The sequence below is a fragment of the Astatotilapia calliptera genome, chromosome 18 (genome assembly GCF_900246225.1).
Source record: "Astatotilapia calliptera chromosome 18, fAstCal1.2, whole genome shotgun sequence".
Classification (NCBI taxonomy): domain Eukaryota; kingdom Metazoa; phylum Chordata; class Actinopteri; order Cichliformes; family Cichlidae; genus Astatotilapia; species Astatotilapia calliptera.
Genome location: NC_039319.1, coordinates 27,702,300 through 27,716,652, shown reverse-complemented (window position 1 = coordinate 27,716,652; position 14,353 = coordinate 27,702,300). Strand labels below are relative to the sequence as shown.

The 14,353-nt window shown below is 42.3% G+C and overlaps 1 protein-coding gene across 1 annotated transcript; it reads right to left on the bottom strand.

Moving 5' to 3' along the window:
• Nucleotides 1-1,678: 1,678 nt before the first annotated feature.
• On the bottom strand, nt 1,679-13,174 carry mmp14b (matrix metallopeptidase 14b (membrane-inserted)). Its single transcript, XM_026150255.1, has 10 exons — nt 12,617-13,174; nt 6,162-6,310; nt 5,957-6,079; nt 5,553-5,860; nt 4,957-5,118; nt 4,600-4,760; nt 4,339-4,477; nt 4,092-4,242; nt 3,088-3,203; nt 1,679-2,976 (listed from the first exon to the last, which is right to left on the bottom strand). Exons 1-10 carry the CDS (start codon nt 12,713-12,715, stop codon nt 2,474-2,476), a joined length of 1,911 nt encoding a protein of 636 aa, XP_026006040.1. The 5' UTR covers nt 12,716-13,174; the 3' UTR covers nt 1,679-2,473.
• Between the last annotated feature and the right edge of the window lie 1,179 nt (nt 13,175-14,353).

Below are 14,353 nucleotides of genomic sequence, written 5' to 3'. Positions count from 1 at the left end.
AGTCTGCAGTGTCAGCTGGGTAAAGAGAGAAAACATCAAATGTTGACCCACAGCTCAGGGTCTGACTTGTGAAGAGGACCCCAGAGATAAGCAGAGCAAGTAAAACAGTGTGTATAAAGATATTACACTAAAAATCCATTAGAGGAAACTAATCTTAAACACAAACAAACAAACAAATAACACTTTTTCATGTTTATTGTGTTTTTAATGTCTTTCACCTAGATAAAGTTAAATTAAAATGAATGAAACACATCCTAAAAAAGAAAAAATCCCATCCCCCATTCCCTCATTGCCGTGTCCTGCTGTGTGTCTGGCTCACATGATGCAGTTGGAATTCCAGATGTTGTGCATGGAATTCTGCTCCATATCTGGCTTCCAAATGTGACTTAACCATCCTCACTCCTCCTTCATCTCCTCCCACAGCAATCCTCGTGACTTCTCTCTTAAGCTCCAAGTCTTCAAAACACTGCAGCGAGAAGTGGAGAAGAATGGGCGCCCAGAATCTCTTAAACACAATAGGAACAGAGCAAAAGTGCACAAAACCCCGTCGGTGTTATCATAGCAAATCATAGAAGCGCTGCCTTCCCGGCTTCCACCCTCACCCACTCTTGTTCTGTTGCAGTCAGTCGTCTTTACGGCATGTCTCGTGTCTGTATGCCAGTTGTTCATTAGTGGAATCATTAAGGAGTGGGGAGACGCCTAGGCTTGGTGTTTGAGCGTTTATTGGCTCGTGTTGGACGGGGGTGCACACAAACACAGTGGATAACACACAAGTACAGGCATTTACAGTTTTTCAGAACATGCACGAGTGCTTGTTTGTGCCAATGTGTTTGTCAGGACCTACATTAATCAAATTGTGAAACTACTTTTCCAACTTCAAAGTCTTGATAATAGTTTGATAGTTTGGGGGACTTTGCACGCTTTCCCTTGTCATCTTATACTTGCAGAGGCTATGTGGTCCTCATAAGAATAGAAATATACCCAAGAACACACACGCATGCACACCCTCTCCCTCTAGCTATATAGTTAAGATATGTTTTCCTGCTGTGCAGCAACGGGTTTATACAGTCATCTTCATCTCTGTTTCTACTTAAGCTCTGGATCCAGTCCGTGTTTTCCAACCCAGTTTCTGGCTTGCCAGTTTCCGAGCCCCAGTAAAGCAGAGCAGAGTGGTGCGGTCGGGGAACAAGAAACCTGGAGGTCCGGGGAGACTGGGGAAGGCCAGATGTAAAACAGCAACGACCAATATGATCAGTAAAGGTGAACAAGGCAGGCGAGAGAAAGATTTTATCAAAGTTGATCAAAGACTAAGTGAAGATCAAAGCACATGAAGCCTTTTGAAATTACTTTATTTTTGTACGAAAAGCTTATAAGTGAGTACACACACACACAGTTCTGATTGAGAAGGCTAGATGGTCATCATTATCACTGTCACTAATGTTATTATTATTATTGTTGTTAATCTAACCCCTGACTAGCAATGTAGCACCATGATTCGAAAAACTGTACAAAAGTAAGTACGATGACAAAAAGGAGTCATTTTCAGGTCTTCAATTTATTTTCATTTGAGATGGATTCAAGGTATAAAAAAAAAAAAACAATCAAGTTTCAAGAATACATAACCCCATTTCCCCATTCACTGTTCCCACATGTATAAAATTAAGGCCACTTTCAAAACTGTATGTCACTGTCCAGCAGGACTTTTTAATGACAATATACAAAAAAAAAACATTCTTTACATGGTGGACGACAACAACAATAATAGTAATAGTCATAATAGTAATGACAACATCATTTATAATAATAACAATAAAGACATTTAAAAAAAAAAAGAAAATACACTGTTGCATTTACTGCTTTACTCTGATAGGAGTGTATCTCATGCTTCATAAGGATGCAAGCTAATGTTTCCCTTTTATTGTCCCTGCTGGCTCCTGAAATGTTGCTTTACTGGAAGATTAAGAAACACAGATGACTGTGCCGCCGTGGTTTCCAGGATTTTGTGTTTAAGTGAGGGTGTGCAAATTAAAAAAAAAAAGGGCACTTGGCCGAGCGATGAAACAACGGCGTCTGCTTACGCACAGAAACATGCTGAAATGGATGTCATGAAGACGCAGGTTCGAAGTGGAAAATTCACGAGAACACAAACACTGACCACTGACAAAAACTAAAAATATGACATTGAAAAAGGCTAAAACAAACAGCAATGAGCTGGCGTCAGTAACCGCGAGAAGAGAGGCAGAGTCAGAAAGGAGAAAATTGGAAAGAGCTGAGTGGTTGAGAGATAGAGTCAAAGGAATCTGGAAGTGGTAAGAAGAGTTGAAAATGCAAGTCTGACAGTTTTCCTTCGGCTCTTTCTCCTGTTCCGTCTCTTTCTGTCCTGCTCCCTTATCTGCGTCGAACGTTCTCCACCGCGTTTTCTTCTTCTTCTCTCGCCTTCTTTCTCTCCTCTCTTCTGCCCCTCCATCTCTAACTACACCTTGTCCAATAGAGATCGTTGGCAGTAGAGGAGTCGGCGGGGGGTACCGTAACGACGGAAAAACAGCAAGGCTGCCAACGTTGCGATCACACACACTACCAGAAACAGCGGCACAACAAACGCCGCTGCCCCGCTGCCACTATCTGTCTCAATAACTTTCACATCAATTTCCTCCTCCCTCTCAATCACCTTCTCCCTCTCTCTATCCTTCTCTCTATCTCTAGTTCTGTCTCTGTCTTCCCTCTCTCTCTCCCTCTCTCTCTCCCTCTCTCTCTCCCTCTCTCTCTCCCTCTCTCGCTCCCTCTCTCTCTCCCTTTCCTTCTCCCTTTCCTTGTCCTTGTCATGTCCACCTCCGCCTCTTCCTCCATCTGTCTTGGGGTCTTCATTGGGGCAGCCCATCCAGTCACGAAGGGCTGATTTGGGATATCCAGGCTCCACTCGCATCACCTGGTTGTTGAACTTCCAGTATTTGTTGGCTTTGTAGAAGTAGGTGTACGCTGAAGGGTGGAAGAAAGACGTGTAAGTAAAAAACAACATGTACCAATAACTATCCAGTCACAGTAAGATGTGATGAATAATCTAGATAATCTGACACATGCCACCCTTACCTTGATCTTTGCTCATGAAGGCTGACTTGATGTTATCAGGAACGCCCTGCCACACGCTAATAGATTTCGGATAGCCATCGTCAACTGTCTGGGACGCTTCATTGAAACGGTAATAGCTAAACAGGAAACGAGAGGAGAAAAAAAAGAGATATGGTGAACTGATGATTCGGCCAGAGCTAGAAACTCTCCTCTTTACCCACATAAACAGTTGTGGATGGACTCTGGTTTTTCCTAAAAGACCTGACATTACACTTATCTTGGACTTGTCTCAAACTAAATACACGACTCGGTTGGAGTTGAGAACAGACATAGACTTGGGTTTAGTTTTGGATAGCTTTAAACTAGTTCAATTAAATTGAACCTGCCACAGATTACTCAGAACTTGAGTTTTCTTTGCTTTAAATGGTTCAGAACTTGGTGTTGATAGACCTGTTTGTGCCTACAGGACTTGAAGCTAGGCATTAGTCTTCAAACTGGTGTAGACCATTTGTAGTTGACTTGTGTAGAGTGACTTGACTTAACTTAAGAACTGTCCTTACAGACCTTAACTAACTTTCTTGACTTGCTTTCTAATGTAAAAACTGCACAGCCACAGTCAGTGTTGTCTCTGCAGACACTGCCGCTCAACTACCACGAACTCTTCTAGAACCAAAACGACCGCGAGCTGAGGTCTTAGGAAAAGTGCAGTAACTATAGTAACTATAGTAGCTATATTCACTTTATAATCCGACTGCTACAATTCAACTGCCACATGTCATCCACTTTTTATACCCATGGAAAAGCTCAGCAACCGTAACAGTTCCCTCAAGGTGAATTTTCTTGTTTAACTGAGAGGCAGATTTGGATTGGATGGTAAGTGTTTGAGTTTACATGTTTTAACCTCATATGGTCAAAACATATATTTTACTGGCGGTGATGTCAGGGGGAGTTTCCTTGTAATCACCTACTTTTGAAACTTCTGCATATGATAAACACACGCACACACAAAACGGACAATGACTAACTTGTTTCCTCTGAAGAAATATGTCTGTCCAGTGGGGGTGTAGTAGAGAGCAGCGTCTATTCGATCTTTGGGAAGCCCTGTGCCCATCTCTTTAAGACTCCTGGGGTAGCCAGAGTCAAGAATTGATTCGGTGAACACCCAGTACCTGTCTCCTGTAGAGCAATAAAACCGAGGACCCGAGAGAAGTTTTTTTAATTTCATAATAATAGTAAAATAATTTCTTTGCAATATGTTAAAGCCAGACTTACCTTTAAAGAAAGCAAATTTCCCATCATCCCTTTCAAATGCAGCATTAATATGAGTGGGCAAGCCCCTCCAAAAGTGACCAATTGGCATTGGGTATCCATCCAACACGTGGTTATTACGCACCCGCCAAAACCACTTATCCTGATAGGGGGAAAAAAAGAAAGAAAATTCTCAGAAACTTACAAGATGACATAGACAACAAGATAACAATCTATAAATGATATCGCTATAAATGGCCCAAACTTTCTCCAGCAGCTTTTTACCTTGAACACAAACATTTCTCCCCTGAGGATGGCGATGGTGTCAAAGTGCCCATCGCAGATGTTGGGGCCGAAGTGAGGCTTGTCAGGTGAATGTGGGGGATCGGGGGGGTTGTAAGGTGAACGCGGTGTTACAGGTGGGGGCTGTGGACCTGAGCCTGACCCTTTGTGAGTAAGGACATCGAACATTTCTTTAAACAGCAAAGCCTTAACTTAAAAGCAGCAAAATAATCTGTTTTTATCCATCTTTGGATGGATAAAAACAGAAATTACTCATGCTGTAATTTACAATGTAATTTTTCGGGTTAGTCTTTAATCCCTAGTGTAGAATGATAATGATTAATTGTGATTTGTACAAACCATAAAGCTGCTGTATGCCTCTGCGGTCATCATCTGGGAGCTGGAAGTTCTCAGTGTCCATCCACTGGTAGAACGGAGCCATGATGGCTGAGGGGTCGTTAGAGTGCTCGAGACCCATGGCGTGACCAAGTTCATGCACAGCAACGAGGAAAATATCATTCCCTGAAACAACATCAACAAGAAAAATTACAGCAACTTTTTAAAAATTAGGCCAAAGTGTTAGACATAAAGTGGGAGGATTTTGAGACAGAGTCCTAAAGGAGAATGAGGAAAAAGTGCTGTTTCCTTATTTTCAAGTGACTCAGAAGCACACAACTAGACACCAAGTAGTTAAAAATAAAATCATCAGCAGCTCATGTGAAGATGTGTTAGACTCGAGGAGCTGACGCTGCAGTTTGTGTCTGCTGCATTTTCGCACACAGGTATTCACTGCCTGAAGTGCACAAGCACAAGCTGGGGCCTGTCGCGGCTTAGGTTTTGCTTTTGACAGCAAAACAGAGTCAGAGAGGTCCCCTCCCAACATTTAAGTTTTTCTTGTGTCAGGTTTTGGGGAATTAGTCATCTATTGAAATTTCAGTTTCAACATGAAACTTTACCTAACAGGTCCCGGTTTCCAACTGTCCACGGCTCAGCCGAATCAAAGTGAGTGTCTCCACCGATGCCAATGCCAGGAAAATAGGCGTGTGCCAGGAATCCCCCCTCGCCATCAAATGGGCTGCTGTCACCGTGGAAACCCTCAGCAAAGAATATCATGATGTCAGCAAACTCCTCCACTTTGTCCCGTATGTAGCTGTAGGGAATTTCCCGGAAGCGAAGCGGGGTGACGCCCTCCCACACCTTGAAGGCCTTCCTGATGGCCTCGTAGGTCTCATACTCACCCACCTTTGGGGTGTAGTTCTGTATACTAAACAGTGTGTTAAAAAGGCGAGACAGTTAATTCCTTTTTACAGAGACATAATTGCAGGCTGCTTCATGTTTATTTCATAACTCTGTGACTTACGAGAAAGTGATCTCTGTCTTGGGCCACTTCAGGCCCTGGATGGCGTACCGCTTCCTCCTCAGGTTGCTCTTGAGCTCAGCACCAAACTTATCAGGGACACCACAGCGCGGTCGCTTCATGGCCCTGCCAGACAGTAAGACACACCGCGCTCATGACAACGTACGCTTAAATGTGCTTGAAAAAAACGACACTGCGTGATACTCACTTGACGGTGTCTGCGTCAAAGGTACCACTGACAGTGAGGCCGTAGAACCTCTGCATGGCAGCGATGGCGGAGGAGATGGAGTTTGGGGAGCGAAGGGCATGGGTTCTCAAGTCCCCTGGGGGAAGGTACCCATACTGTTGTAGCCATGACTGCAGTGGAAAACAGGATAAAAAAGGAAAACATGATGAGAAGTCTTGCACAATATAGTGAGGAAATTCCACTTTTAGCAAAGAAACAAAAATGAAAAACAGACACAAAAACACTCCGCACGTCACCTGAAAATGTTGATCATTGGTTACTCGGAATATGAGAACAGGATGTTTTCCTGCGACTGCGATGAAAACACATTCCACGCCGACAGCAAGAATAAGCTCTTAAATAACTTCTTTCTGTGTTTTTGTATCTCGTAGCCAGAGGGAGCAACATCACTTTCAAGCAACTGGCACGTCTCCATGTCGTGACTAAACACAAAAGCTATTCAACCATCAACACTGGACTCTCCAGTATGTGTGGACTGAAAGTAGAACTGGCCTGAGGAGCCAAAAAAAGCTTAAGACAAGGACGGCTCAGGTTTCATCCAAAACCCTGACACAGACACTGAATGAGGACACAGTTAAAGTTTAAAACTCATGTTAGTCTGTACCTACATCAGTTCTAGCTAAAGTCATCGAGTTTGTACAATTCATAAATGAAAGCGTTTTTTTAAAGCATTTGGAGAGCATATTATGATGGTCACCGAGTTCTCTGGTGCTCCAAATCCCTCACTCTCAGCTAAACTTGACCTTATTTTCCCCTGGAAACCCATTTGCCTGCGGTGCTGGTTTGACATTTGGACCGGTGCCGACAGCTCTGCTACGCACCTCTCCCACACAGCTTCTCCTGAACTCCTTCCCTCTCAAGCAAGAGACGAAAAATAACACTGAGGCTATTGTGAGCGTGGTGGAAACCAAGACCGCTCTGATATTCTCCTGTACAGTGACTTTGTGAGCTTGTCGTGGCACGTTCAGGAAGCGTTTTATGGTTTGGAGCTGCTAATGACTTTTGTCTTTGTTTGGCAGAGCCTGACGTGACTTTGCAGCTTAGCGGGATCTATTATTTCAACTGGATTCAGAATTATAGGCGCAGTTGCTGTAGAGTATGTGCAGAGAAGGACATTGGGAAAACAGAAGAGAAAAAGATAGGGAGTGTCCCAGGGTGAGACTCAGGCCTTGGGCAACCTCAGTCGAGGTCTCCAGTCAAGCAGTAAAGTCAGTCAGTAATTTAACTGGGAATTTCTTCCTCGTCGCATCCAAACCTCAAAGTCAAACTCTTCCCCCCACGTTCATGTCTCTGTCTTCGCCTCTTCACTCCACCCCTTCTCCTCTGCCTCATCCCTCTCTTATGGAAAACCCACAGACTTGAGGGTAAATACTCATGAACAACCACACCCTGAGCCGCTCGATTATTGTTGTTAATGCCTATCTGCTGCTGCTAATGGATGTTAAACACAGTTAAAGCTAAATAAATCAACTCGCTTATTTTAGAGTTTTCCACTGAAAATGTACAGTAAGTGAATGTGCTGACGTGGTTGTCCGACTCTGGGCTTTAGGTCAGTATTGATGCTCCTGATGTTCATTCAGCTTAACTGTTTGGCCCTGAGCTGAATGGCAACTTTGGAGGACGTTGCAAGTCTAATCTCTGCCTCTCTGTCTGTCCTAGAGAGACATGGAGGTCTACGTGTTTAGACTTTACTCCTGAATGAGCCCTTTCTCGTCTTGACTCACCCATGGAGCTCCAGTGGACACATAAAGAGTCACTGTTACAGCGCGGCTGCATGAGCGGGAAAAAGAGGAGCACAAGGAAGGAAAGATGAAGGCTAGTGGGATTTAGAGGTTGTAATTAACGGTCATAATGAAACGCCTGCAGTTTGCTGGGATAAACAAATAAAGGTTTTGCTTGTACCAGAGTCAAATACAACCATTAGCAACTTGGATAATTTGCCACAAATGTAAGAGATTTTAAGGCCTGATTTGAGCTCGAAACCATATTCTTCCAGTTCACACATTCCCTGTTTTCTTTTCTACAAAAGGCCCAATTTTGCCCTCGGCTCAGTCAAAAGACTTCTGTTGAATGACACCGAACACTTGTTTTAACTTTAAGGCTCCCACGCCCCATTCATAGGTCCCACAGGTGACTCTGACAAAGTCTTATTCACTGTCGCACCATGCTATTTTTGCCCACGGTAATAACTGGAGCAACTAAAGCAGCAGCAGGAAGAGGAAGTGGTGAGTATTTAGAGAAGAATAAGAAAGGATAGTCTAAACTAATACAGTCTTTTGATGTGAAGCAGTGGTTTCCAACTGCCCCCCACACACACACACACATCAACTTATTTACTACCAATGATTTCAAAGCTCAAATGATATCATGTTTCCTGTTCCTTTACATGTTTGTGGAAAAACATGGAGGTGTGACAACTGACTTAGTGTTAGGCTGTCCATTTTACTAGATTTTTACTACAATTTGAGTAATGAGCAACACTTTAAACTGATGCCTGGAAGCACTTGTGTTAAATGTAGTCATCACCCCTTGATATTTACCCATGCACAGAGGGAGTAGGAAGCAAAGGAACCTTGCCAGTCCAGCACTTTGATGTAAAGCTCACTCATGTGCAGCGATTGACTTTATTGTTTAATGGAAGACCTACAAGAAGCAGACAATGTTTGCTGTGGATGTTTCTAGGCAGTGTGCTCATTTTGCATAGGATGAGGAGGAGAAGAAGAAGGCATAGTTAGTCAGTTGTTCCATTTGCTGAAGGCCAATGGAAAGAAACTCTGGTCAACAGCGATGGGAGTCCAACTGAGGCATGCTCAGTATAAAGCGGACACACAGGGCAAGAGAGCTCATCATTACATATCCACCCACTCCATCCAGAAAGCTGTGATATTCTGTCACATGTCTTAAATGTATGAAATTATGACTCCCACTTTATGTGCAACAGCAGGTTATGGCGCCCGTGTGTACTTCAGGGAGTTTATTGTGGGTAGGTAACTTTATTAACTTTTTTTTTTTCCTCTACTTTATAGGCATTTTCCTGCTATGCTCTTGGCTCAGGAGGGCATTTACAACCTCTCTGACCCCTCTGGCCAACAGCTCCTGAGCACACACAAGCAGAAACCCCTTTGGTTGTGTGTAATCCCCCAGCTGGTGTCTATTAAACAACCTCTCTCTAGCCAACACCAGAAAGAGCCGATGACACAAGAGTGGAAAAATTCATCTCTGCCAGTGTCATTTGAGGAGTCAGTCAATCCCAGGAAAAAGGAAGAATTTTATCCTAAAAAAAATTTGGCCTCTTTGTTTTAGTTACAGGAAATGACATGATGACTTTGAACATTACCTTATTTTCAGTTAACACCTTTCCCCAAGGAAAGACCACCCACTGCTGATTATTAAAACAATGGCTTCCTGGAAACGATGCACTCCTGCTAGGGCTGCACGATTTTGCATAAAATGAGAATCACGATTTTTTGGCTTAGAATTGAGATCACAATTCTCTCACGATTTTCTTTTCCAGTATAAATATGTATTGCACTTATTAACTGCACATCAACTGCTTCCTCTAAACGACTAACAAGACTAGTCCAGCATGGGACTAGTATCAAGTTACCTGTGTAATTGTTCTCTTTGGGAACAGAGGGAGTGTGACATCCAGTACACTCACACAGGATGTGTGCATGACAACTATGATCTTTATCCTGTCTCGTACAGTTGGACAGTTGCTTCATTTTCCGTCTTTTCCAAAAAAGATTGCATCACTCCCATCTCCACAATAGCCCCCTTTCTGGTCTGCGACAGGCTCCTCAGTGTCCTCCCTGCCTCGCTTTCATCATCTCATTTCATGACAATTTCATGACAATTAGCTACGAGCTGAAGTCATTCTTTGTACTGAATGACCTCGGCTTGCAGCCATTTCTGCAGATTCGAGCACAGGGGGGAAAAAAAAGATGTGTGTGTGTGATAGGCAGGTGGTTGCTGACACACCAAGCTGCCCACTTCCTGTCTCTACCACACGCCACAGGAAATGAATTGTGTCCACACAACCTCTATATCACAAAACAGACCCACTGACCAACACGTAACCACTGATCTAATTTTATTCATTGTCAATAAAAAAATTAATTTAAAAAATCCCGCTGACTTGTGGGTTTGTGGAGGCAGCATATGAGGTCAGATTTCCTCAACTGTACGGAGAGTTTGGTCTTATGTTAAAAAAAGAAAAGAAAAGAAAAAAAAGCACTTTTTGACCATAACTTAACTAGCGATGGAAAGGCCCGCTTCCTGCGGTGCAGACATTTCACGTTTATCATCCTCATTAACTTCCTTATTTGATTGCACACTGTTGACTGATGCTATTCGTGATGAATGTGATGACAGAAAGGGGTTTTTTGGGGGGGGTTGCATGACTTATTATTTTCCAAAGAAATAAAATAGGCAAGACATGTTCATCTAATTAATTGAAGTTCTTCACCGAAGCCCAGATGATCTGCAGCATTACTCGCTTTAATTAAAGAGGCTTATTATGCTCTTCCTTATTTATTTATTTTATCCTGTTATAGCAGTGCATACTCATATTTAACAAGGCCAAAGTTTCAAATGATGAGGTCAGTGTTTACACAGGTAATCCCAGTTGAGCAAAAGCTCAGACTGCTGTAAATACTGGGTTTCAAATCTGTTTTCTCCTCATGGTTCTTTATGATGTAATTGCCAGGGGATATCCCTAATATGGGCATTTCAGATACACAGCTCTGCCTGAAAAAGTTAGTCAATCAGAAGAAAGCTGACTGAACAGAACAGAGTCCTTGGAGCTAAAAGTGACGTTTTTTCAGCAAGCAGATGAACTGGGTGACAAATAAGATTGAGAATGTGAATTATTTTAAACTTGCAGTCGTGCAAAGTAACAATAGGAAATCAACCTTCATACTAGTATTTTGAAATTATCAGGTCAAATATCCACTTTATATCTGGCCTTTATCGTACTTGTGGTTCACACCGGTAGCTAATGCACTTTTTTATGAGAAAATTCTGCACCGTAGAGTATTGGCTGTTAAAATGTGCTGATATGAAAAAATTCCTTGAAATCTGCTTGCCTAAAAGGAGTTGACTTAACCACAAGCCCATCTTGACAAAATGTAATCAAATCTTTCCCAGAATAAGAAAATATTAATCACTTAGATTTACTGCTGCACAGCGTGCGTGTGTGGAGTGAAAGCGAAATTATGAATTATGTAGGCGACACATTGTTTACATTTTTAGCAGATGGCGCTTTGCAGTCTCTGGTCTAAATGTAGGTCAATTGAGTAACTTTGCTCCATTTTCTTCCACTGGCATAAAGCTGAGCTATAACTGCATTGGTCACAGGCAGGATACTCCAGGCGCTACTGTATGTAAAAAAATATGAATTCTTTGATGTCCTGTGTGAGCAAGACCTTGCCCTATTTTTTCTAATGGCACTGAAGGAAGCAGGTGTGTAGGAGTATCATCACAAAGTCACTTCCTGGAACATTAACACAGAAGTTCCTAACTTTGCTCTGGTTATGGGATTTGAGAGCTGCTGATTCTGCAAGAAGAACAGACCTAAACAGACAAATGAGATCAGAACAATACAGAAGAAGATGAGAAAGGAACAGATGTGAACAGCAGGGGAAAAAATCTCAGCTGTATCTGCCTTGATAGTAGCCAGCGCTGTTATTGGAAGATATTGGAAAACTTTTAGTGCTCAGTCTGTTGTATTTTTCCACAGATGAGAAAGGGTGAGATGCTGCAGAACCTCTTTCTTTCTGTAACCCCCCCTTTGGTGCTGTACTCAGACATAACTCAGGACAGATGTCAACAATTACATCTCCCCATCCCTCAGTCCGTTCCCACAAAAATTGCCTCAGTCTCTGCAGCGACCACAATACAATTGAATGCATTTCTTTTGCTCTGGCTCCGCTGCTTTTGCCCTCTCAGCATTTCTGTGTTTTCACGAGCGTTATCATCATTAAGGGCTGCTTCCTCTAACCCAGGGTCAGAGCCCATTTCCCATATCCCTGTGCCAACAACAGTCAGCTGCAGAAATTATTATCAGGATGCAAAGTTCTAAAAAAATTCTGCATAGGAGTCATAAAAAAAACAAGCTCCACACAAATTTGAAAGATGAATATAATAATAAACAAAAAAATTGCTATGTATTATTAACTCATAGATAGAAAAAGATCTCCTTAACTTTAATTATATGTCACAACTGTCTAACATTATTAACTGTTTTAACTGAGTGCATTTATTGGCGATATACATGTTCCAAGTGTACAATATCTATGCCTTTATGGAGTATTCATCCAGTTTTAATCCAGTTTATATTTATCCAACTTTAATCGTTTAATGCGCATTTAAAACTTTATGTGGTTTTAGTTCTGCATTCTGCATGTTTTCCTCACCTCTGGATTGAATTGTCGCTCCGTCGCTCCCTGCGCGCTCAGCTCCCACACCACCGCCAGCAGCAGCAGCCGGGCTACCGATTTCAGCTTAGGTGCCATCAGTCAATTCTCAAAAAATTTAACAAACGAAGATGTCCTCGGGAAGGTTGCTCGATTCTCTCTCTCTCTCTCTCTCTCTTTTGTCAGAACATTATCTGTGTGGGGGAGGGAAGCATCCCATGCGCAAAACTTTGGACTTCGCGCAAAACACACAAAAACTGTTTCCCTGTGGTTGCCAGGACGATTTAAACTATTAGACGTGTGTCTCCAACATGTACATTCTTCTCGTGTTTTGGTGAATTGGCAAGATTACAATCGGACGTTACTTGAAACGAGAACTGTGTAAAGGGGCTCTGGAGCCGCAAGCGGTGCGTACTTTATGTCCAAATTCAGCTTGCGGTCTGCTCCCGATGTTGCAGCCGACTTTGATGGAACCGTCCTTACTCCTCCTGTCCTATCTTTCTTGTCGGTTTATTTTGACCCCCTCTCTCCTCTGCAGACGTGGTAGTTGATAGCCTACTTTAGTTGGAAAGTAAAGCGACGTGAACCACCCCCCTCCGAAATAAGCCCGCCCCTTCAGAATCAACCGGATGACCCATCGGACTTGGCACGGCTCCTCACTGGGACTAAAGCGTTAATGCGCCCTAAACTGTAGGAACCTTGTTGTTTGCAGAAGCGAGCAGCTCAATCTGTTCCAAATAAGGACAAAATGCAAAAGTTTATCTGGGAATGTATTCAAGATTTTAGTTATTTTAGTGTGATCTGTCAGTACAGTCATCTACTTCGCTTCCATATGTGATAATAACCGATCATCTATATCTGCCATCTGCCATCTCTTCAGCCAAAATCAGCCTTTTCCCTAAAACCTCGTTTCAAGCCGAAGATGGTAGACTATTATGTTGCTGCTTTTTAAGTCTTCTGATCTTTAACATATTAATTTTCGCAGATTTTTATAAAGGGTGTTCAAAAAGTGCTCAAATGCACTGTAAACATCATATAATAATTTAGCTACACGAAGCAGCAAACTGTGCTAAAAAAGAGGGGGAATTGCGCCCTCCAGTGCGCTACTTGTACACATCCAAATGTGTGCCTTTTGTCTTGCATGCTTCTCATTTCTTTTTCTTTGTCCTCTGTGAGTGTTGCATTTGTTTCCTTTCATAACTGCAGTCTTGTTTAGTGTGCATGTGTTAAATTCCTCTGTTTTTTCTTGGCGTTCATATAAGATACAATAATTAAACAGGAGCACTCCGATGGATTAAGGGCTTTACTAAAACGTTGATGTTTTAGGCTGATGTCAGCACTGGTAATATGGAAATCCCCAATAATGCCATCTGTATTGTTTCACAGATCATTTGTGCTGATGTCAGTATTTTTAATATAAATCGCATATAAATCATTTTGTGTCATTGTAAAACGTGTAACATTGTGCTGTAAATATAAAGTTTTAAAGAGCTCAAACAAAGAAAGTGCTTGTAGTTAATATATTGCTTTAAAGTTTGGAAATGATCCTATGGAAACTGAAGTGTTTTCCTAATTCATGCTACCCTGCCCTTTAACCTATGACAATGAAGCATTGCATACTAAAATGGTGTATTTTGTTATCTTTTTCCTCATGACTGACGCAGAACTGGCTGAAATCTTTGGCTTCTAAAAGCTGTAAAGACCTGAAATTTTATGATATAGTGCATGAAACATTAT